Below are 21,717 nucleotides of genomic sequence, written 5' to 3'. Positions count from 1 at the left end.
CTTGCTTTTTTTCTAGACAATTGGGATTAAGTCACTCGCTCAGTAAATGTCAAGTGTCCGACGTCAAATTTGAACAAGGGCTTGTGCTCTATAAACACCTAGCTTAACTTTGTCACAATTAAGAGTGGTCCTCCAAGGAATGGACTGTCTTTGGAGGTGCTTTGCATATTTCCTGGCACATAACAGGTTTTTAAGAATTGTTAATCGATTGATCAACTGGTAGTGAATTCCCCACGCTGGCTGATCATTTGTTGAGGGTGATGGAGAAAGGGTTACTGAACCCCCAACTGTTAGGTTCTTACTAAGTGCTACATCTGTACTTAACAATTCTCTAGTTCACACCTTTGGTTTGGCCTTTAAGGGGAGTTTACCCTTGGAACTTCTGAGGAGGAGTTTACATATGAAAAGGAGTTTACACAACCTTTAAAAGGAGCAAGTTCATTGGTTGAAGTAATTTTCCCACAAGGCCTTGAGTTCTCACACACCCCTTCTCTGGGAGGATAAAAGAGACAACATTGGGCCCGGAGGAGGAGTTTACTCTAGGTCAGAGTTGGGATGGCTCTCTACAGAAAGAAGAGTCTGGCCGGGAGACTGAGTTGAGTCAGCAGATCTCCTCCCAGAGAGGATCGGCAGTCTCTGGAGACAACAGAACATTACAATTTGGCGCCCAACGTGGGGCAAGGACTTTTGCTTATCTTGACAAGGACTTATTCTGAGCCCTTCAGAGGAGCTAGCTGGACCTTTGCATTTTGGCGCCTGAACAGGGACAGACACTCTACCTTCACTGAAGTCCTGAGGACCAGGAGATTAGATGAGTGTTCTAATAGACAAATAAGGAACGTACCTTGTTAAGGGCTAAACCAATAATCTCTTATTGCTGAAATGGGGCAGCTAAAGACATTCCCTCTACCTCAGCCGACTCAGCCCCAGCTCCAGCCCCAGCCAGGAGTGGTGCTATAGAGAGTATAATTAAGATAATTGAGGAGCAGAGTTTACTTGTAACCTGGGTACAGATTGCTAAACTCTTAGGTGCATTAAGACGCATGTCTCCTTGGTTCTTAGAGGAAGAAAAACTAAATGTAGATAACTGGAAGCTAGTGGGACTTGTTATATCTACAACATAGTTCAATTAGCCTTAAACTGTCGAGCAAGTTGTAGGAGAAGGAAAAGTTTTAAAAATAAACAGAGGAGGAAGTGTGAGGAAAAAAGGAAAGATCAAGATCTTGCCCAAGGGCAAGGGGATTAAAATGAGGAATTAGGGTGTGATGACTCTGATTCTCTTGAAGAAGCTTCAACCCCACCTAGAGAGCAGATTATTGACAGGCCCACATCAACTCCCTTTTCAGGGGTGGAGCAAGAAGGAGGAGGGGAAGAGGCAGAAACACAAACAATCGCCTGTGAAGCAGCCTATGACAAGATTAGAAAAAGCATTGGTTAAAGCTAAGAGAGGACAGGATATAAGTGATTTTATACATGAATATCCTGTGATTGAAGAGATTGACTCTGTAGGTCATAAAAGGAGAAGATATGCACCTTTAGATTTGAATAAAATTAAGGATTTGAAAAAAGGTTGTACCCTTTATGGGGCTACATCAGCTTTTGTTAAAATGTTACTAGATAGTTTGTCTTATGAAGTCCTAACCCCGAATGATTGGAAATCCATAGCAAGGACATGTCTAAAACCTGGACAAAATTTGTTGTGGCTTGCAGAGTTTCATGAATTATGTAAAATCCAAGTCAGATGCAATTTGGAAATAGGAGTTAATACACAATTCACTTTTGAGCAATTAGCTGGTGAAGGTCAGTATGGAGAGAATTCAGAACAGATTAATTATACCATGACAATATATGAGCAAATTGCTAAGGCTGCAATAAAAGCTTGGGGTGTCCTTCCTGGACAGAAAGATCGGGGAGAGGCTTTCACTAAAATAGAGCAAGGTCCCAATGAACCTTTTGCAGATTTTGTGGGATGTCTGCAAACTGCTGTCAAAAGAACTATTGGAGAAAATGCAGCTACAGAAATAATGACCTGACATCTGGCTAAGGAAAATGCCAATGAGATTTGCAAAAGAATTATATGGGGATTAGACAAAGATGCTCCTTTAGAGGAGATCATAAGACGCTGTGCTACAGTGGGAACAAATGCTTTTTACACCCGGACTATGATGAACATGGAAAGACAGGGTCCCTCCTGGCAAAGGACTTCTAGAGAAACTCGGCGATGTTTCCAATGTGGAAAAATTGGACATCTAAGAGCTCAGTGTAGATATGGAGATACAGTGAGAAGACAGGATGAGAGAAGACCTAAAACTCCATGTCCAAAATGCCACAAGGGTCTCCACTGGGCCTCCGAATGTAGATTGACCCAGGGAAATGAGAGGCGGGGCCCAGCTTCAGCCCCCCAAGTGGGGCATGATGGCAGCCGAGGTTACATCCAGAGAAATTAAGATATGATCAATCAGCCAAAAGGCAATCAGATGGAAGAAAGGGATTGAAATTAGGAAAAATAGAGTTGTGTGCAGTAGAGACTACTGAGATACTCCCTGGAGAAGTGAAATCTGTTCCTGTTCAGCCTATGGATCCTTTGCCTCCAGGCACAGTAGGCTTGACCATTTCACCTTCTGAGTGTGCCTACAAAACAGTGTCCATCCATACACTGATGTGGGAGACTGGAGAACGTGTATCTAATATCCCAGTCACTAATACAGGCAGACAATGTGTGATTTATCAACCAGGAGAAGTAGTAGCATCAGGCTTATTGTTACATACCCTTAATAAGCAACCTGGTGATAGTCGCCTAGATTTTGACTCCAATGAACAAAATCCAGGAATACATTGGACAGCAGCTGTGACAGCTGACCGACCTATGCTTACTATTTATATAAATGGAATACCATTTGAAGGATTTGTAGACACAGGTGCAGATTGTACAGTTATTAGAGGTGCCAATTGGCCCGGTCACTGGCCAAAGACTAAGGCAGACACCTACATGTCTGGGGTAGGAGGATCAATAGCAGCAGAAGTTAGTGCTAAGCCTTTGAGATGGATATTTGAAGGTGAAACAGGAGTTTTTACTCCTTTTGTGGTTGAAAAAATCCCCATCAATCTGTGGGGAAGAGACATTTTACAGCAGATAGGATTACAAATAAGCACTTCAGCTTTTTAGGCAGGGCTGCTGTTGAAGGCCTACCTGCACTTTCACCAGTCCTATTCAGTGGAAGACTGATTCACCAGTGTGGGTAGAACAGTGGCCCTTAAGAAGTGATAAAATTCAGGCCTTATTAGACATAGTGCAAGAACAACTTGACCAAGGACATTTGCGGCCTTCTCTAAGTCCTTGGAATTCCCCAGTATTTGTGGTGAAAAAGAAATCTGGGAAATGGAGGATGTTGACTGATTTAAGAAAGGTAAATGAACAGATGGAAACTATGGGAACTCTTCAGCCTGGACTTCCATCTCCTACTCAGTTGCCTAGAGAATGGCCTCTATGGGTTATAGACATTAAGGATTGTTTCTATTCTATTCCTCTAGATAAGGAGGATATGAAAAGATTTGCTTTTTCAGTGCCTAGTGTTAATTTGGCTGAGCCTTATAAAAGATATGAATGGACAGTTTTGCCACAGGGAATGAAAAACAGCCCTACTATGTGCCAAATATATGTTGCTGTTGTTCTTGCTCCAGTAAGAAAAGCATTTCCAAAAGTAATATTGTTACATTATATGGATGATATTTTGGGATGTGCACCTGAGGAACAAATGTTAGAAGCATGTCTACAAAAGACCATGGAAATACTAAAATACTACAAACTGCATAAAGCTACAGAAAAAATTCAAAGACATGCTCCTTTTCTATATTTAGGATATGAAGTATATCCTAAGACACTCACAGTGCAAAAGCTTTCTTTAAGAACACCTTAAATGATTTCCAAAAATTAATAAGAGATATCCAAGGGATGCGTCTAGTGTTAGGCTTAACTACCAATTAACTGCAACCTTTATATGACATTTTAAGGGGAGACTGTGCTTTAAATTCACCATACCAGCTTACAAAAGAAGCACAAGAGGCTTTGAGAGAAGTTGAACTGGCTTTATCCAATGTGGTTGAAAGAGTCAATCAAAAACCCTTGGAAATATCAGTTTTTGCTACACAAGAGGCACCCACAGCAGTCCTTCATCAAGGAGACAGTGTGATAGAGTGGGTGAACCTCCCAGCACAACCAGAACAAAACCTTACTCCTTACCCAGTGCTTGTGGCTAGAATTTTATTAAAGGCCATTAAGAGAGTAATACAATTATCTGGGATAAGTCCTGAAAAAATATACACATTCTATATTAACACACAAATTAATGTATGCTGTGAGACCATCCCAGAATGGCAAATTTTATTGGCCACAGCTCCAAATTTTGCACATGGGTCTCCATTAAAGAGAACCCGGCTACTACATAATTGGCAATGGATTTTTAAAGAAAAGGTTTCTAAGGTTCCTCTTAAAGGACCAACAATCTTTACAGACACCTCCAAAGAAAATATTTGTGCTGTATACTCTCATGATTTAACCATAAAGAGAGTAGTCAGAACTCCTTTTCAGTCCACTCAACAGAATGAATTATTTGCTATCATGCTAGCTCTTACTTATTACCCAGGAGACGTAAATATAATTACTGATTCAGCCTATTCAGTAGGTGTAGTACAAAGAATTGCCACAGCTCAAATAAAATTTGCAGCCTCTAATATTTATCAGCTCTTTAAGGAACTTCAAGAGCAAGTGAGAAAACATCCAGGCAAGATTTATATCTTGCATGTCCACTCACATAGTGGACTTCCAGGTCCTATTTTTGATGGAAATTCAAAGGCAGACAGCCTTTTAACTATGTTAGCCAGTATTCCTTTCTTTCAGGAAGCACAAGAATCTCATTCTAAATATCATCAGGCTGCTTGAGCTTTACATTTACAATTTGGAATAACAAGAGAGGAAGCTAGGAGCATAGTAAAAAGCTGTACAGCTTGTCTTCCTTTCCACGCTCCTACATTCCCTCCAGGGAAGAATCCTTGTGATTTGAGACCCAATGAAATCTGGCAAATGGATAAATCTTTTGGTCGTCTGTCTTTTATCCACGTGGTGGTAGACACCTTTTCAGGATTCACTTTTACAGTGCCAACAGCAAAAGAGACAGCCCGAGTGGTCACTGAATTCCTTATCCAAGCATTTGCAATTATGGGTGTGCCACAAGAAATAAAAACAGATAATGGACCTGCATATTCTTCTAAACATTCTAAAGCATTTGTGTGCAGTATCAGATTTTACACACCACTGGCATACCTTTTAATCTGCAAGGTCAGGCAATAGTAGAGAGAAGAAACAGAGACATTATGACACTCCTCCAAAAACAAAAGAAAGGGGGAACCACAGGTAACCCTAGAGAACTTCTAAATTTAGTTCTCTATACTATTAATTTTCTAATCTTTGACAAAGATGCACTGGCTCCGGCAGATAGGTTTTATAACCCACCAGAAGAGCAGTGTACGGTGTGAAAAGCTCCACTGTCCTTAGATAATTGCCAGGTGATGTGGAGAGACCCAGAAAGTGGTGAATGGAAGGGACCAGATAGGTTAACTGCTTGGGGGAGAGGGTTTGTTTGTATTTCTTCAGATGGAGAAGGAATCAGATGGGTACCAATGAGTTGTATTTGCCTTGTCCATCAGAAAGAGACAGAAAAAGAGAAAAACCTCAAAACAAAGGAGAAAATCTAAGAAAAAGCTGACACTGAAAGAGCATGGGTAATAAGAAGACTGTTAAAGAACTTTAAAACCAGCAGGAATCATTGGATTTCCTAACACAAGATGAGACTAATGGACAATGGACTTATGGACATTTATAAATTCTCAATTTATGATTATTTGATCATGGTATTTGTTGCATGCTTCTAGCATGTGTTATATTACTATGTTACTATGTGTGTATGTAATTTATGTAATTATGTGTAATACGTCCCATATTGATGGATTTATGTTTCAAGGTCATAACTACCCTATGTTCTAAATCAAAAGAAAGGGGGAGATGTTAGGTTCTTACTAAGTGCCAAGTCCGGTACTTAACAATTCTCTAGTTCACACCTTTGGTTCCGGCCTTTAAGGGGAGTTTACCCCTTTGAACTTCTGAGGAGGAGTTTACATATGAAAAGGAGTTTACATAACCTTTAAAAGGAGCAAGTTCATTGGTTGAAATGATTTTCCCATAAGCCCTTGAGTTCTCACACGCCCCTTCTCTGGGAGGATAAAAGAGACAACATTGGGCCTGGAGAGATTGAGTTGAGACAGCAGATCTCCTTCCAGAGAATGATCTGCAGTTTCTGGAGACAACAGAACATTACACACAACAAAGAAAAAGGGACCATAAAATGGCACGTTAGCAATCACACTCCCAGATTCTGAGATAAAATTCCAGTCTGATGGAAATGTTAGTATTAAGGGATATTCGGATATGGATTGGACGAGGTTCCTGAAGTACTGGGTTTTGAGTCAGAAAACCTGGGTCTCAGTCCTGGCTGGGAAATTTACCCTAGATGCCACCTTGGGCAAGTCAACTCACAATCTTAGGCAACCCTTATTTTTCTGTTCTGTAAAAGGAGGCTAATAATATACAATCTTACCCTTTCATGGCTTTTGTGAGGATTTATTTAATTTATTTTACCCTCTCATGGCTTTTGTGAGGATTAAATAATGTATGCAAAGCACCCTGTAAAATGTTCTATAAATGTAAGCTTTTATCTTGATTACATCCTACTTTTCAAGAAGGAATGGGAATTTGTCCATAAAATTACTTTTATTTGACTTTTGGGTACTTGGGAATTCTTAACTCCAAATCTCCTTCAGGAGTATCAGTAGCAATGGGATTGGGTTTATTTATTTATTTTCCAAAAGGGGCCTAGGATTCCTATCATGCAAGCTTTATTAAAAGATGACATAAAACCAAATGGCAAGGGAGGAAAAGGCATTAGATTAGAGGGATTTGCCAAAGGGCTTCCTTTAAGTGTGTGGTATAAAGAAAAATACATATCTAGGATAGAGAACCTAGGTAAGTTGCATATAGGCCACTGTATGATGTTGGATTGTGAGTTAGAAAAATCGGGAATTATTAATCTGGGATCCCTTCCAAGGAGTGCATGGAGAAATTTCAAAAGCTCCATGGACTTGGAGGAAGGAAAACATTACAACTTTAACTTCACTAATTTCTAACTGAAATTGAGCATTTTCTTCAATTATGAATGTAGGCAAAAAACATTATTTTAAGGATTCCATTGGCTTTATCAGACTTTCAGAAGGATACATGAAATACTGATCTAGTCCAACCATTTTATTTCAAAAATGAGAAAACTAAAATAAAAAAAATAAAAAAAATGAGAAAACTGAGGCCCCCAGATATTAAATGTCTTGCCTAGGGTCACATAGGATAGTAAGCAGCAGACTCTAGATTTTTAAACTAGATTATCTAACCATAAATCTTATTCTCATTATATTGCATCAGGTTGTCTTCTGTATGGCTGATTTTCTTTAAAGTATACAAGGAGGAGGGAGACAAGGAAACAGATGAGAAAGAGCAGGAAGCTGGTATTGAAGAGATGGGTTTGAAAATAGACCCCCCCAACTCTAAACCCAAATTTTTACTATAAAATCCTGCTTTCCTAGTCAGATGTGTCAAACTCAGCCTGTAAGCCATGTGCAAAAGCTTCCCAATATGGCCAGATTAAAATACACTGAGGACATGTTTAATGAAATAAATGAAATTACAATAAAACACAGATAATGTTAATTTGTGATTTTTAAAATCAGTATCACACACAGAAATCATTGTATATGGTTTTATTGTTGTTCAGTGGCGTTTGACCAGGTGGACCATACTGTCTATAGGGTTTTCTTGACAAAGAGACTAGTTTGCATTAGTGGGAGGTGGCTAGTTTGGGGAGAGTACTGGGCTTAGAGTCAGGAAGACTTATTTTCATAAATTCAAATCTGCCTCAGACACTCCCTTGCCGTGTGACTCTGGGCAAGTCACTTAACCGTATTTACCTCAGTTTCCCCATCTGTAAATGGCAAACTACTCCAAGAAAACCCTAATAGGGATCATGAAAAATTAGACATGACTGAAAAAAAAAAAAACAAACCACAAATAAAAAACACAACAACAATGGTTTAGTGGTCCTCAGTTTTTTTGAGTTTAATGCCTGGCCTACAGCATTAGAACTCGAAGGGGCCTTAGAACCCAATGTCGAAGATGGAAGTGACCTTAGACAGATTGTAAGTGATGGGGATGGTGGGAAATCAGTGAGAAATGAAGACACATGAACTCTGACAATGCGATAGGATGACGTGAACGTGGGATTTCACGGGTATAGGGAATTCCTAACTCCCTCCACCACAACAAATCTACATCCCCTCTGCAATTTACAGTTTTAGAAAGCTAGCTGGGAGCACTGAGAGGTTTGGAGGGTGGGCAAAAACCACAAAGCTAGTATTTATCAGAGATGGGAAGAAAAGGGCATTCTTCCTGACTGTGAGGCTGGTTCTTTATCCACTGATATCACTCTAATATTAGAATGTAAATCAATGAAACAATGGAATTTGACTGACAGATTTTTTTTTTCAGGAGCACATCTTTTTAAAGAACAAAGTACTGAATGTATCTATTTGTCCTCTAGTGTGGGTTCTACGAATCTGGTAACACAGCATGGCTCGGTGATAAATCAGTTGGAATACCTGGACCCCTTTCTCTGGACTCTAGCTTGGATCTTGTGTTATTATGCAACTTTTATATGCCAGCTGCTTGAGGCAGGCATAATAGGGCTGATACTCACAAAGAAAACAAAAACTATCTACATGAGTATAGATTTATAAATCACTGTCATATCCATTATTTCATTTGATCTTCACAACAATTCTGAGTAACGAAGAGTATCTAATCATTCCCATTTTTCAGATAAGGAACATAGGGGCTCAGAGAGGTAAATTGGTTAAGTTTACATAGCTAATTAATGACTAAGTCAGGAATGAATGCAGGTCTTGTGTCTTCCAGCATTGTGAACTTTTTTTTACCATCATCATCATTATTACTATCGCCGCCATCATCGTCGCCATCATCATCATCATCATCATCATCATCCCTACCACTAGTAAAAGCATTTTAAGTTTACAGAGCATTTAACATGTATTATCTCATTTGATTCTCACACACTTTAGGAGGTAGACCCCTATTATTAAAGGACAGAACATTGGATATAAAGTCAGAAGACCTTAATTCAAATCCTACCTCAGACAAATAATAGCCAGTGACCCTGAGCAAATCACTTACTGTCTGTTTTCATCAGTTTCCCTATCTGTAGAATGGGGATGATAATAATAGTAACTACCCCTCAAGGTTTTTGTGAGGATTGCATGAGGTAACATATGTAGAACCTTTACAGACCTTAAGTGTTATGTAAATAAGAACTATTATTATTAGAATAGAGTACAAACTCTTTAGCCAGACATTTATGGCCTATCTCGATTTGACTCTCCCTTATTTGACCTTGTTTCTCATTATCTACTTTAAATAATGGCGAACAATTAAATCACACCTTTCCTAGGTGTGATTTTTTTTCTTTTTTCCCCCATGGATTTATTGAGGTCATCTTTAACCCCTCCCTAATTGTCCTGCTCCCCCAAATATTCCTTTTTTGCCTTTATTATTTGAAATCCTTCTCTCCTTTCAGGGTTTATTCAGGAGCCCTCTTATCCTTTTTCTCCATTCTCCCAAATGAAAGAATTGCTCCCTCTTCATAGTTTCCTAGAGCACTCAGTCTAGGTTTCTCCTTGGTTCTTATTACCTGCCTTGTAGTAGTGTCTTTCCAATTCTTGTCATCAAATTGTAAAGGAAAGTGCTTGATTGATTTTTTGTGGGGTTTTTTTTTTTGGAGGAGTAGGCAATTGTGGTTAAGTGACTTGCCCAGGGTCATGAAGCTAGTCTGAGACTGGATTTGAACTCAGATCCAGGACCAAAACTCTACCCCAAACCTCATATCTTTTTACTTTGAATTCCCAAAACACTTGTGTACATAAGGCACTGAAAAGGTCCATTCAGCCGAACTGAATATGTCCTGAAGTGTACTTACCTCATTGATTATGATCCTGCTTGCCATCCGTAGTCTGGTCCTGGGCCCAAATTTATTAGTGATCATTATGCGTAATCCAGCCTCGGGGAAACTGAACTGGGGGGGACTGGAGCTCATGATTTCATCCACCATCACCACTGGATTTTTGCCATATTGTGGCTTCTCCTTCACTATTGATCACAATGTCAACAATTAGCCTTGAGATTTCCGTGAAGAAATATTTCTGTGCTGCATCCATTCCCTCCTCCCAGCCCTACCAGGATAGTGCTCCTTAATCTTTCCTCATTCCCTCCTCCCAGCCCTACATGGATAGTGCTCCTTGATCTCTCCCCATTGTCTCTCTGTGTGTTACTTGCAGTGAGTGAGCATTGCCCTACAGATCTCAGTGTGAAGCTGGCTCCTGCTCTAACTGATGCTCAGTAAAGCATGTGAGAGTCTTGCAAGATGTCTTCACAACAACTCCCCAGAGAGAATTATTTCTCCTACAATGACTAACAAGATTAGGATGTTCCTTATTTAAGAGTGTGTCAAAACCCAAAAGTGTGATGAAAAAAGGGCAAAGCCTTGCCTGGTCCTAATAGCTTGGGCTCTTCTGGGAAGGTGTTTATCAGATGTTTCTGTCCATATTCTACACACCCTTCACCTTGTCCTCCCACCATTCCAATGCAATTCAAGGATTGTCTTAAATAAGCACACAACCTGGTATATTTAATATAAGGGATGGCTGACCACCATTATTAGAGTGCATTGGGCACATTTTAATTTTCTTTCTCTTTTCCTTTTTTATTTCCCACAATTATTATACACTAGTTTATGGTTTTTAAAGGTCTTTCCTTTGGTCTTACACCAATTTGTATCAGTGGAGAGAGTCGTTAGTCTTTACTTGCCTCTCCTTTTATAAGCAAAATTAGACTCTACATTCCAAGTATTCTTTGGAATGAAAATTTCAAGAAGCAAGCTGGAGCACTCACATAGCCATATGTTCTGGACAGCCACTTTGACCTTTTCTTTTAGGAAAAAAAAGGCAGAGGCATGAACAGCACGTTTCATTAGGATGTGCATCCAGGAAAGTCTTTTTTTCCCTTTCTTAAAGGCAATTATTGACTGAATATCAATCACAAAGGATTTTACTTTTATTTATCAAACTAAAGAAAATAAATGTAACTATTTTAAATACATAATTATAAAATATTAACTATCTCTTATATAAATGTAACTTTTAAAAAAATTAACAATTTATTAAATAAATTCGCTCAAAAAATGAAGTGAAAAATTCTAAATTTTTTGAGACAGCAGGTTGTGCCAGGACATGCCTGGAATACCTGGACACACAATCCATAGCCCTGTGTAGGAGGGCACTTCTTTTGAAGTTCATAGGAAAGCAGCCACAGGTTAAAGGAGTTAGCAGTGGAAAGGTGCTTGATTGTTTAGTTCAGTCTCCTGAGTTTTATAAGTAAGATGAAGCCCCCAAGAAGGGAAGGATTAGCCCAAGCTCACAGAGGTAGTGCCAATCTTCCCTTTAACAGTGGTACTCTATGGTAAATGGGGAGGATATCCTCTTACTCCCAACCCTGAAGGCCTCCTGAACAGTGATATCTCATTATATTTCTCTAACTCATATTTTATCTCCTCTAAGATAAATTTTTCAGGGGAAGGACCATGCCTTATTTATCTTTCTATCTCCCCAGAAACTAGCATATTCTACACATCATAGGTGCTTAATAAGTGCTTGTGAATGAATGAACAGATGAATAAATGAATTCTACATGTGAAGAATTGTAAAATTTGGTCCCCAAAGCCCAGAACGGTTCTCAATGTTGACCGATTCCCTCATCTAGTAACTAGAAAGCAATCAGACTCAACTTCCCTAAAACGCCCCACATCACCTTATGTTAGTGATTAGTTCCCAACGTTTTCTGCACGGAGAACAAATTCACGCACTTAAACCACTACACAGCAAACCCATGCACATGTGGCCACACACACTAAACACTACACACACAAGTGAGCACACAGCAAGGCTCAGCAGACAGGAGGCATGTGGGTTAGAAAAATGAAGCCGGAGATACATGCACTGAATTGAGATGAGAACTGACCTGGAAGCAAGGGGCACATTCCGATGGGTTGGGGTTTACGTGTGTGTTTGTTTTAAATGTCGTGTTATTGCCTGGATGCAAGCGGATTACTTACAATTAAGAAGAGAGGAGGAGAGAGTTTAGGAGACAAAAGCAAACAGTGACCGCCAGAAATGATTAGTGTGCAGTGGGAGCCAGGGCCCTGGTCTGGAAAAAATAACATTCATCCCCCACGACCCATGACAGAAGGGGACATTCTCGTCATCTGGCCCAAATGCAGCTGGGATGATCGAGGCATCTCTGCTTATTTGCCAAAGGGATGCTGGACTAGGGATCTTAAAGGAGGACATTAGTAACCGGGGTCTTCTTGCAGAGGAGTCTGTCCATGGAAGCTCCAGCCTACAGCTTTCTCCTTCATGCACATGCTTTGGCTGAATCCTGATTTTTCCCTACTACTGTTAAGAGTCCCAACCATTCCTCTCTACTTCTGAGCTCCTGAGCTGCAAGATATTTCCCATCTCAGACCCTCCATTTTTCTCTCAGGAAGCGTGGCTATTAAAAGCAGCCTCGCGTGTCTGACCATATGAAGCTTTGGTCAGGTAATCACATTCCACTGGCCCCATGGAGAAGCAACAGGTTGTCTTGGGTTCCAATAAAGAGTGGTCTCCTTGAAGGAACTAGCCGGTCAGCCTTAGCTGCCAGCTGCTAGAGCAGGATGGTCATGGGAATGTCTGAAGAGATGACAAAGAAAATCCCTCTCTTTCTACCCTCTCTAGGATGTTTTTGGTGGTGGGGATTCTAAGTTCTAAAAGGAATGTTAAACTATAGTTATCTTCCAAGTTATGATCAAGAGAAGGTACTCCCAAAAGTCAGTTACATTTCAGTGCAAAAAGAAGAAGGGAATATATTGCCCAGGACTGCATTAAAAAGCATTATGATAAAGAGGGATAAATGAAAAGTTGACAGCTTTTTTTTTTTTTTTGGGGGGGGAGAACAAACTACAAAACACCGGTGCATATTTGGCTGAAAAACATCTGGTGGCCATAGTGGACTTAGTAAAATTAAATTTCTGCCCACGGTATAGTGATGATGTTTAAAAAAGCAAGCACAGTGCAGGAACAAGAATGAACTTTCAATCTTCAGTACTAGGAGACTACTTGTAAGAGGCTAAGCTCTGGTTCTGAGTGTTAATAAGGGCCTGAGACAAATCTCAGGATACCCAGTTAGTGCTCAGACCTCCTATTACATAAGTGCCACAGTGGAAATTGATGGAGAAAATTTGTAAAAGAAACAGCAGGGAACAACCAAAAATGATCAAAGTTTTGGAAAATAGTCCCAAGGAGCAAAAGGGAAAGGAAATTAGTTTATTTGGCTTTAGTAAACAGAATCCTAATCAACATTCTGTAACAATATTTAAGTAGAGGGATCTTAGGAAAGTGGTTTTCCTGCTTCCATTAAAGACAGAGGTCTAAATAGTAAGAGGAATTTTGATTATCTATTTGGGACACCCTCTTAAAAGAACTGGAAGACACTGCTTTATATTTTCATTGGAGGCTCTGCAATCTCTTCTATGTGATGTTAAGAAAAGGAGGGATGAGTCTACCTAATGAAAAGGAATGCACTTCAGAGGTTCCTTTCTTATCTAAAGTTCTAATGGCAACAAAGATGGTGTGTGTGTGTGTGTGTGTGTGTGTGGAGATTTTGCTCAATCCAAAATACAGACATTAAGAGAAATCTCTGAAATAATTTCAGAAATTGAGGATGAGATCTATTTTATTTTTGTGTTTGAAATACCATCATCTAATATGTTGTTGTTCAGTCATTTCAGTTGTGTATGATTCTTTGTAACCCCACTTGGAGTTTTCTTGACAAAGATCCTGGAGTGGTTTGCCATTTCCTTCTCTAACTCATTTTACAATTTAGAAAACTGAGGCAAACAGGATTAAATGATTTTCCCAAGATCACCCAACTAGCGAATATTTGAAGTCACATTTGAAGTCAGTTCTTTCTGACTTCAGGTCTGGTGCTCTACCCATTGTGTCACCTCGTTGTAGATTCCAAGAAGTATTAATTTAATGTGAGTTATGATAAAAATCTTTCTTTTTTCTTTTCTTTTTGATGATCATCTTTCTGAGACATTTACACAAATAACTCACTAGGATGCATCTCTGCTGCTCATCAGTAAGCTACTCCTAGCAATCTGGGAACACAGGACATCCCCTAACCCAAGCTTAGTAGGGACTAATAAAACTTTGGAGAGAGTCCACAAGGGTCAATGCCATCAAAACAAGGATACCAAAGCATTATGGTTGACCTGATAGAATATTAAACGACGTTAGCCAGGGGACAAATAATTTTCTTTCCCTTATGAAGAAGTTGTCTTGGAAACAGAATTTCTCCCAGGATGGAAAGCTTTATATTTTATGAAAATCTAGTAATGGGGCTTTTATGGTTTGGCAGTGGGTGCCCATGAAAATGATAAACATACGCCCACATCAAAGCTTTATGGCACGTGAGCTTCCTTTCTTCAGGACCTGGCCAACTGTTCTTTTTAAGCTGTACCTTCTGTAGCAGGTCTTGCTTTACTTTGTCACATAACTCCAAGCACCCTGTATGCAATTTTCCTATTTCAAGGAGTTCCTTTAAGACATGATAATAATAGTAGATATTTTAAAAATGACTTTCTTAAGGTTAAATAACGAGCTAGTGGTACAGTCAAGACTCAAACTGAGGCAATTTGGTGGTGCAATGGATAGTGTGCAGGAGCTAGTCAGGAAGACCTGAAAAATTCAAATAATTCAAATAATGAAAAATTCAAAAAGTGAATTGGAAAAAGAAATGGCAAACCAGTCCAGAATCTCTGCCAAGAAGACCTCCCCTGCCCAATGGGATCATATAACAGTATATCTGAACAACTCAAATTGAGGATTTTTCAGTCCAAGTCCAGAAAGGAACCAAACTTGACTGCTTTAAAATAAAAGGCTAAGGTTATGGTAGGGGAGGAATTCTTTACCCTATTTAATAATCACATTTATATAATGCCTTAAGGTTTTCAAAGCACTTTCCTCACAACCACCACATAGGGAAGTTTGTACATTCATGTACTTTTAAGATTTGCAAAACTCATTTGATGTCCCCTTCCTCCCTAACTCTATGAGAGAGGCTCAACACTTATTATTCCCATTTTATAAATGAGAAGACTGAGACTCACAGAGGTAAAAAGTCCCTGGCCAAGATAACACGGAGAGTGAGTGTAGGATTCAAACTCAGGTCTCTCCTAGCCCAGTGCTTCTACTAAATCAGTCTGTTCTACTACCAGGAACAGAAAGGTCTAAGAATAAAGTGTTCAAAGTGGGCATTTTATATATACTTATGGACTGAACTCAAGAGATGAATTTAAAACTGTTTTTAAAATTCCATATCAAATAATTATTTCCTAAAAGTTTCCCTCTGGTGTCCCTGGTTTCTCAAAGGCCAGGGAAACTTGATGGGACATTTCCCATCTTGCAGAACAAGCTTCAAGTTTGAGTCCATTAGTGATGGATTGTGTTGTCTGCTACCTGAGGACCAGTCAAGCCAACCTAAGTGGAGATAGGTTTAGGAACACAAGGCTGGCTGCCAGGGGATGAACTGTGCCTGGTCCCAAGTGACCCATGAAATACCTTTATCTACATAGGTAGAGGGACTCTGGGGAGAGTGGCCATAGTGACTTCTCACACAGAACAAAGATCAGTGGACACAGTGTTTAATAAATGACTGAAAGCAAAGGATTCTTGAAGGGCTGAGATAGGTCCACTGATCTTTGGTGAGCCTGTCTAAGAGCAGAAGCTGCTTGGCAAACTGCTGGATTGCTAGAGAATGCTAAAGTAGTTCTAAATGTACCAGTGATCTAGATGAAGAGATGAGGGGCCCAAAAGACATTGAATCCCTCTTGTTCTGTAAGCAAGAAGGCCGAGACTGAAGAAAAAAGTATAGGGTCCAAGGGCTTTAATCAAATAGGTCGGTGGCTGTCCAAGAGGGGAAGGGGACACTGATCTTCAAAGACCCAAGGTTTAAACTCACAAAGTTTCCCTTCTTTGATTCCTGGCCTCCCCTCATCTTAATGCTTATACCCATCCCTAAATCTAAAAATCCATAGGGCATATCTTTGCCTATCATTCCTTGCCTAATAATCCAACTCAAATTCTGAGTCAGATTTACCTTTATAAGTTCCCTGCATCCAAATGTCTCTTTTTAGAACCACAGAATTTAGAATTACAAGAGACCTTAAAGATAAATTAGCTGAACCACTCCTCTCATCTTAGAGAGAAACAAATTGAGTAGGCCTGAAGGGCTACATTTTAAACCTAACTCTAATGTTCTTTGAATTGTACCTTAGTACAAAGACTTCCTCATTTACTTTTTCATCTTTGAATGAGATGTAGTAAGAAAATATGTCAAATGTCAAGCAGGCACTTAGATGTTTGTGGAGAACTTGGAAAGATTTTCAAAGATTTGATTGCAAGCCTTCTCCTCTAATCCCTGATCCCAAGTTGCCTCTCCACTTCCTTCCCATTAAAAAAAGCTCAGGTAACACTGCAAACATCCCAGTCTTTCCCATGTATTTTGACCATTAACAGGCTAAGGACCATCCTGACACAATGACAATTTAGGGGGATTTGTGTGTGAGTTGGTGTATTTCAGTATTTCCTCCAACTCCTGTCTGCTCAGCCTTACCTTCCCATAGCAATGGCACGGAAGGATCATCATAGCTAATGTCATAGTAATCATTACCATCCTCCAGCTCACTGTTCACCGTGTTTCCATTGGCAATGTTTTTTTGTTTGATTGTAAAAAAGGCTTGCATCTTCACATTGTACCTAAAAAAGACCAAGGGATGGGTAAGTACTCTGTGACTGACAACAAGGAAACAGCAGCCTTCTACTTTCTAGCCTTTTGTTCCATGTTGAGCTGCAAATCACAGTGATGGGACATAAAAAATGTGCAGGATATTTTTGTGGCAAGGGAAAGTTGAAGACAACAAATTTGGTAAATTTTTTAAACCACATATTTAAAAAAAATTACAGATTTATTCAATGTTAACACCAGAAAGGTCCTGAGCATTCAAACCCTTGGCGTTACAGATGAGGGGAGTTGGTTGGTCCTGGGTCACATATACAAAAAGTGGTGAAATTTGTATTTAGAACTCAGGCCCTCTAATGTTGAATTCAGTTCTCTTTTCCCCTGCTCAAAAAAGCAGTCTTGACACCTGCATCAGCCTTTTCCTATTTTCAAGGTGAGACCGGCTTCCCAGTTTAAATGTCCTCTGTAGGGAGATTATTTGGGACTATTTACTTCATAATGCTCACATTTATCTATTACCTTTTTCATAAACCAGCGTAGGAGTGATTTATGCCCTCACAAAAACCTTCAGAGAAAATTTTATTTGGAGGGGGAGCACAAGTGGGCAAGATGAACCAAAAACGTGCCTCTGCATCTCTGATGAGCTGGCATGCTAGGAGTTCTACCCGGGGATGGTGGGAGGGGAGTTAGATCTGCTTTAGACAAAAATTTTAGGGCTGCTGAGAGCCTTCTTTGTCCTTGAGGGAAGAAAGGCCCTGAGACAAGACTGCCCTTCAAAGTATCATTCTCCTCCTCTCTTCCCCCCCCCCCGAGTTAGCCCATCTTGAGGAATAGGATGGGAAAAAAAAGGAAGTCACTATTTTTAGGGAATAAAAACTTTTAAAATTAACTTCTGACTCTGAGCAAGAAAGAGGAGGAATAGAGAATTATTTGGGCTCATAATCTTCATTCAGAACTTTCCAGTGATTGGCCATTCAGCAATATTTTCTCTGGGCCATTTGGAAATATTGTTTTCCTTCCCTTCCCATCAATTCACACCCCCCCCTCACAATTTCTCCATGTTTTGCCTTTGCAAAAATGTCTGGCAGGACTCATTTTTGAGCCACCTAGAAGACTACAGGATGATACGAACTCATAAAACCAAATAGCACAGAACAGAGAAAAAATATACAGAACTTACTTCATGATAAGTATATAAAATGCATACATAATGATGAGCACGAGACCTTCCCACCTCAAAGAAAGAAACAAGAAAGTAATTAATCATGTTGTCCAAGAGTTATGTTGTATGTTAAAGCCAAACATGCATCCATTAAACTGTTATAATTCATCAACAAGCATTTATTAAGCACCTACTGTGTGCCAGGCATTACGCTAGTCACTGAGCTGACAAAGACAAAAGGGAAAAAGCCCCTGCTTTCAAGATCTTCATACTATCGATGGAGACAACCAACATGTATGTATCTTATGTACAGACCAAAGAGTTACAGTGTTTTGGTGAAGGGTTACTTGGAGATTGGGAATCTTGAAAGACTTCATGGGGAATATAGTATCTGAGTCCATGGGGTACTTAGTGGATGCTATGATTCAATGAAACAGACTGTTGTTGTTCAGTCACGTTTTATTCTTTCTGAGCCCGTGGGCCTTGGAGAATTTTTTGGTAAAAATACTAGAGTTGTTTGCCATTCTCTTCTGGCAAACGGATTAAATGACCTGTCCAAGATCACCAAGGTATGGCTGGCTGAGACTGGATTTGGGCCTGGGAATCAGGTTTTACACTGCCAGCTGGTGATTGCTTTTCAATTAATTGATAACTTTATACAAGGCTAGAGGCAGCGAGGTGTGGTGATGGATAGAAAATTGTCCTCAGAGCCAGAAAGTGTGGATTCCAGTCTCAGCTCTGCCTCGTGCTGAACAATTCGTTACACGCGGTGGGTTACAGCATCTCTGAACTTTGTCCCTCTGGTCCTCCAAGTCAGGATCCTGGGCAAGTCAGGTCCTACCGAGAAGCCTAAACTTCAGAAAAGATGCAGACTTGGGTGGCAGGGAGAGTTCAGCTCATCTGCTCAGTCCCTGTCTCCCCCAAGCATCCGTCCCGGCCAGGCTCACATGTCTGACCACGGTGTGGAGGTGACCCTGAACAGGGAGAGCGAATTTTAGTCAGTGCTAGCAGGCTGGAAATACTCAGAGGACCAGAGAGACAGATTGGAGATGCTATCACCAAGCTAACTACAGGTACAATGAATCCTGTAGTAATTCTCCAAAGCTATGCTGGAGGTGGGGGAAGGTGTGGCCCTACTGATGAAATTGTGATTCTTAAAATATCAAAATAACATTTAAATTTTATAGTTTGTTATTATATATAGTAAATTTATAATTTACTGAAGTAAATAGCAAAGGGTTGTGTAATAGGGTACTGAGCCTTAGTAGAAAGTTTTATCCATTCTCTGAGACTAGCCTACCCATTCTGACTTTTAAGCCCTATACTGTTCTTATTATGCTACACGGCTACTCAGTAAGGAATCTAGGCTAATCCAGAGTTGAAGATGCTAGTATTACTTCCAGGCATTTTGCCCATCAGCTACATAACCTGTTGCTAATGCCTCAGGACCCCATGAGTGTTTCTGGGACCTGAGCCCAGACTGTTCACACCGTGGGACTTATTTAAGATTCTAGTTTTCCAAAAAGGGTTAATCATCCTTATCTTAGAGATAACACCCTCGGGAAGGAGGGGAAGGAGAAGGGAAAATTAGTCTCAAGGGTTCTCTCTCTCTTCCCCCTTTAGCAAGATTTCACTTGAAACTCCAGGCTATCAGAGACTCCAATGAGGTCTCTAAACTGGCTGGAATTAGGATGGAGTGTGAGGGAAAGGAGGACCCAGAATTGTCTTAAGGACTCAGGTTGGATTCCTCTCATTCTCCTTCTTCTCCTAATTCAATCTTGAAAAGGGATGCTGATTATCTTAAGATTCTAGGCTGTAGATCAGATCTAGCAATAATTCTGTTGTGGGAGTTTGTATTAAATAACAAATCGGGGCCCATTCCCAGCAATGGTCATAAAGATTGGTTGGTATAAAATAGAAACGTACTAGTCTCCATAGTGGAAGACATCTGTAATGTGGCTTCGAAGAAAATACCCTTTCTTAGATAGGTCAGACCTATGCTTATGTTTTCTTATAGCAGATCACGGAAAAAGGCAAAAATTCTCCATTTGCTCACACAGAATGTGAGAGCTGGAAGGCATATAGTGATCATTTACATAAAAAACTGAGGTTGCATGAGAAGTAGCCCATGGCCATGCTTCTGATCAGTGACAGACCTGAGACTCAAATTGTGACCTGCCAGAACTTGCATTTCTGTCTTATAGTCCAGGCCGAGGCATGGGAGCCCAGCACACAGCAGGGAAAGCTCCCGGGACTCTGATTTCAGTGGTACAGACAATGTGACTTTTCCGTTATATCATTTTACCTGTAACACTATACACTGAAGAAAAGGTGTGGACTTGTATTGGCAGAGGGAGCTCACTCATTTGGATTTAAAGTCAGAAGACTTGGTTTCAGGTCCCAGTTCGATTGTTTACTTTCTTTGTGAACTTGGAAAAATCATTTAATATCTCTGGGCCTATTTCCTTAAAAAAAAAAAACCAGGAATAATAAAATTTGCTTATCTTTTATTTACTTATCTCAAAGAGTTGGGGGAAAATACTTTACAAATATTCAAATAGTAATATAATGCATCTAGATGGCACAGTAGATAGAACACTGGACTTGGAGCCAAGAAAACCTAACTTCAAATCCAGCCTCAGACACTTCCTTGCTGTATGATGCTGGACAAATCAATTAACCATTGTATTGGCATAGACTGCTTATCTGTAAGATGGGGATAATCATAGCACCTATTTCTCACAGATATTTTTAAGATAAAATGAGATGGTTTTTGTAAAGTGCTATATAAGATGTTAGCTATAATAAGTTTTTTGTTTTTATTTTTATCATTATAGGACAGTATCATCCTGACAGCCTGGACAATACTCTTTCCATTATACTATACTGCCATTGATGATGGGAAGCTGGGTTTTCTTAGCCATTTGGCCCAATTACTATTTTTCCTAAAATTGTATCATGCAGAGTGTGCAGATTTTGAATTTCCTTCTAAGACTATTTCTTAAACACTTGAATAGTGCCCTGAATAAATACCAAGTCCCATTTAAAAAAGGAGCCCATATTAAAGAATATGATTTCTACTTGGAAAGAAAAGAACAAAGTCATCATTGTTTAACATAGTGCAGTTTTTATTTTCAGAAGGGACTTTGCTAAGTTTATGTTGTTAGTCAGAAAGGAGATTTATTGAGCTAAAAGGGGATCCTAGACACTAGCGAAGAAAGAACACAGAAAAATGCTATACCACAGCTAAAAACAAACTGTAAAAACTTACCATACAATTTCCTCATCATAGATGAACTGAAAGACAAAGAAACAGCTGAAAAAAATCCACTCATCGCTCACCATAAAATAAAAGACAACATAGAATATACAGCATGTAAGGAATCACAGACTTGTTGAATGTTGGCTTTGGGAAAGATCTTAGGGCTTAGAATGTCAGAACAGAGCATGTTGGATATTTGTTCCCCCCTTCTCATTTTGAGAGCTAGAGCTC

The 21,717-nt window shown here is 39.7% G+C and overlaps 1 protein-coding gene across 1 annotated transcript in view; it reads right to left on the bottom strand.

Moving 5' to 3' along the window:
• The window catches only part of SLC24A4 (solute carrier family 24 member 4), a 240,438-nt gene that overhangs the window by 52,116 nt on the left and 166,605 nt on the right, over nucleotides 1–21,717 (bottom strand). Inside the window, 4 exon segments of the mRNA XM_074289649.1 lie at nucleotides 10,146–10,315; nucleotides 16,937–17,079; nucleotides 18,243–18,296; nucleotides 21,496–21,521. Coding sequence (XP_074145750.1) covers nucleotides 10,146–10,315; nucleotides 16,937–17,079; nucleotides 18,243–18,296; nucleotides 21,496–21,521 — 393 coding nt within the window.

Source organism: Sminthopsis crassicaudata, chromosome 2 (genome assembly GCF_048593235.1).
Source record: "Sminthopsis crassicaudata isolate SCR6 chromosome 2, ASM4859323v1, whole genome shotgun sequence".
Taxonomy (NCBI): Eukaryota; Metazoa; Chordata; class Mammalia; order Dasyuromorphia; family Dasyuridae; genus Sminthopsis; species Sminthopsis crassicaudata.
The sequence above is the reverse complement of the archived record's forward strand: the minus strand, read 5'-3'. Positions and strand labels throughout refer to the sequence as shown.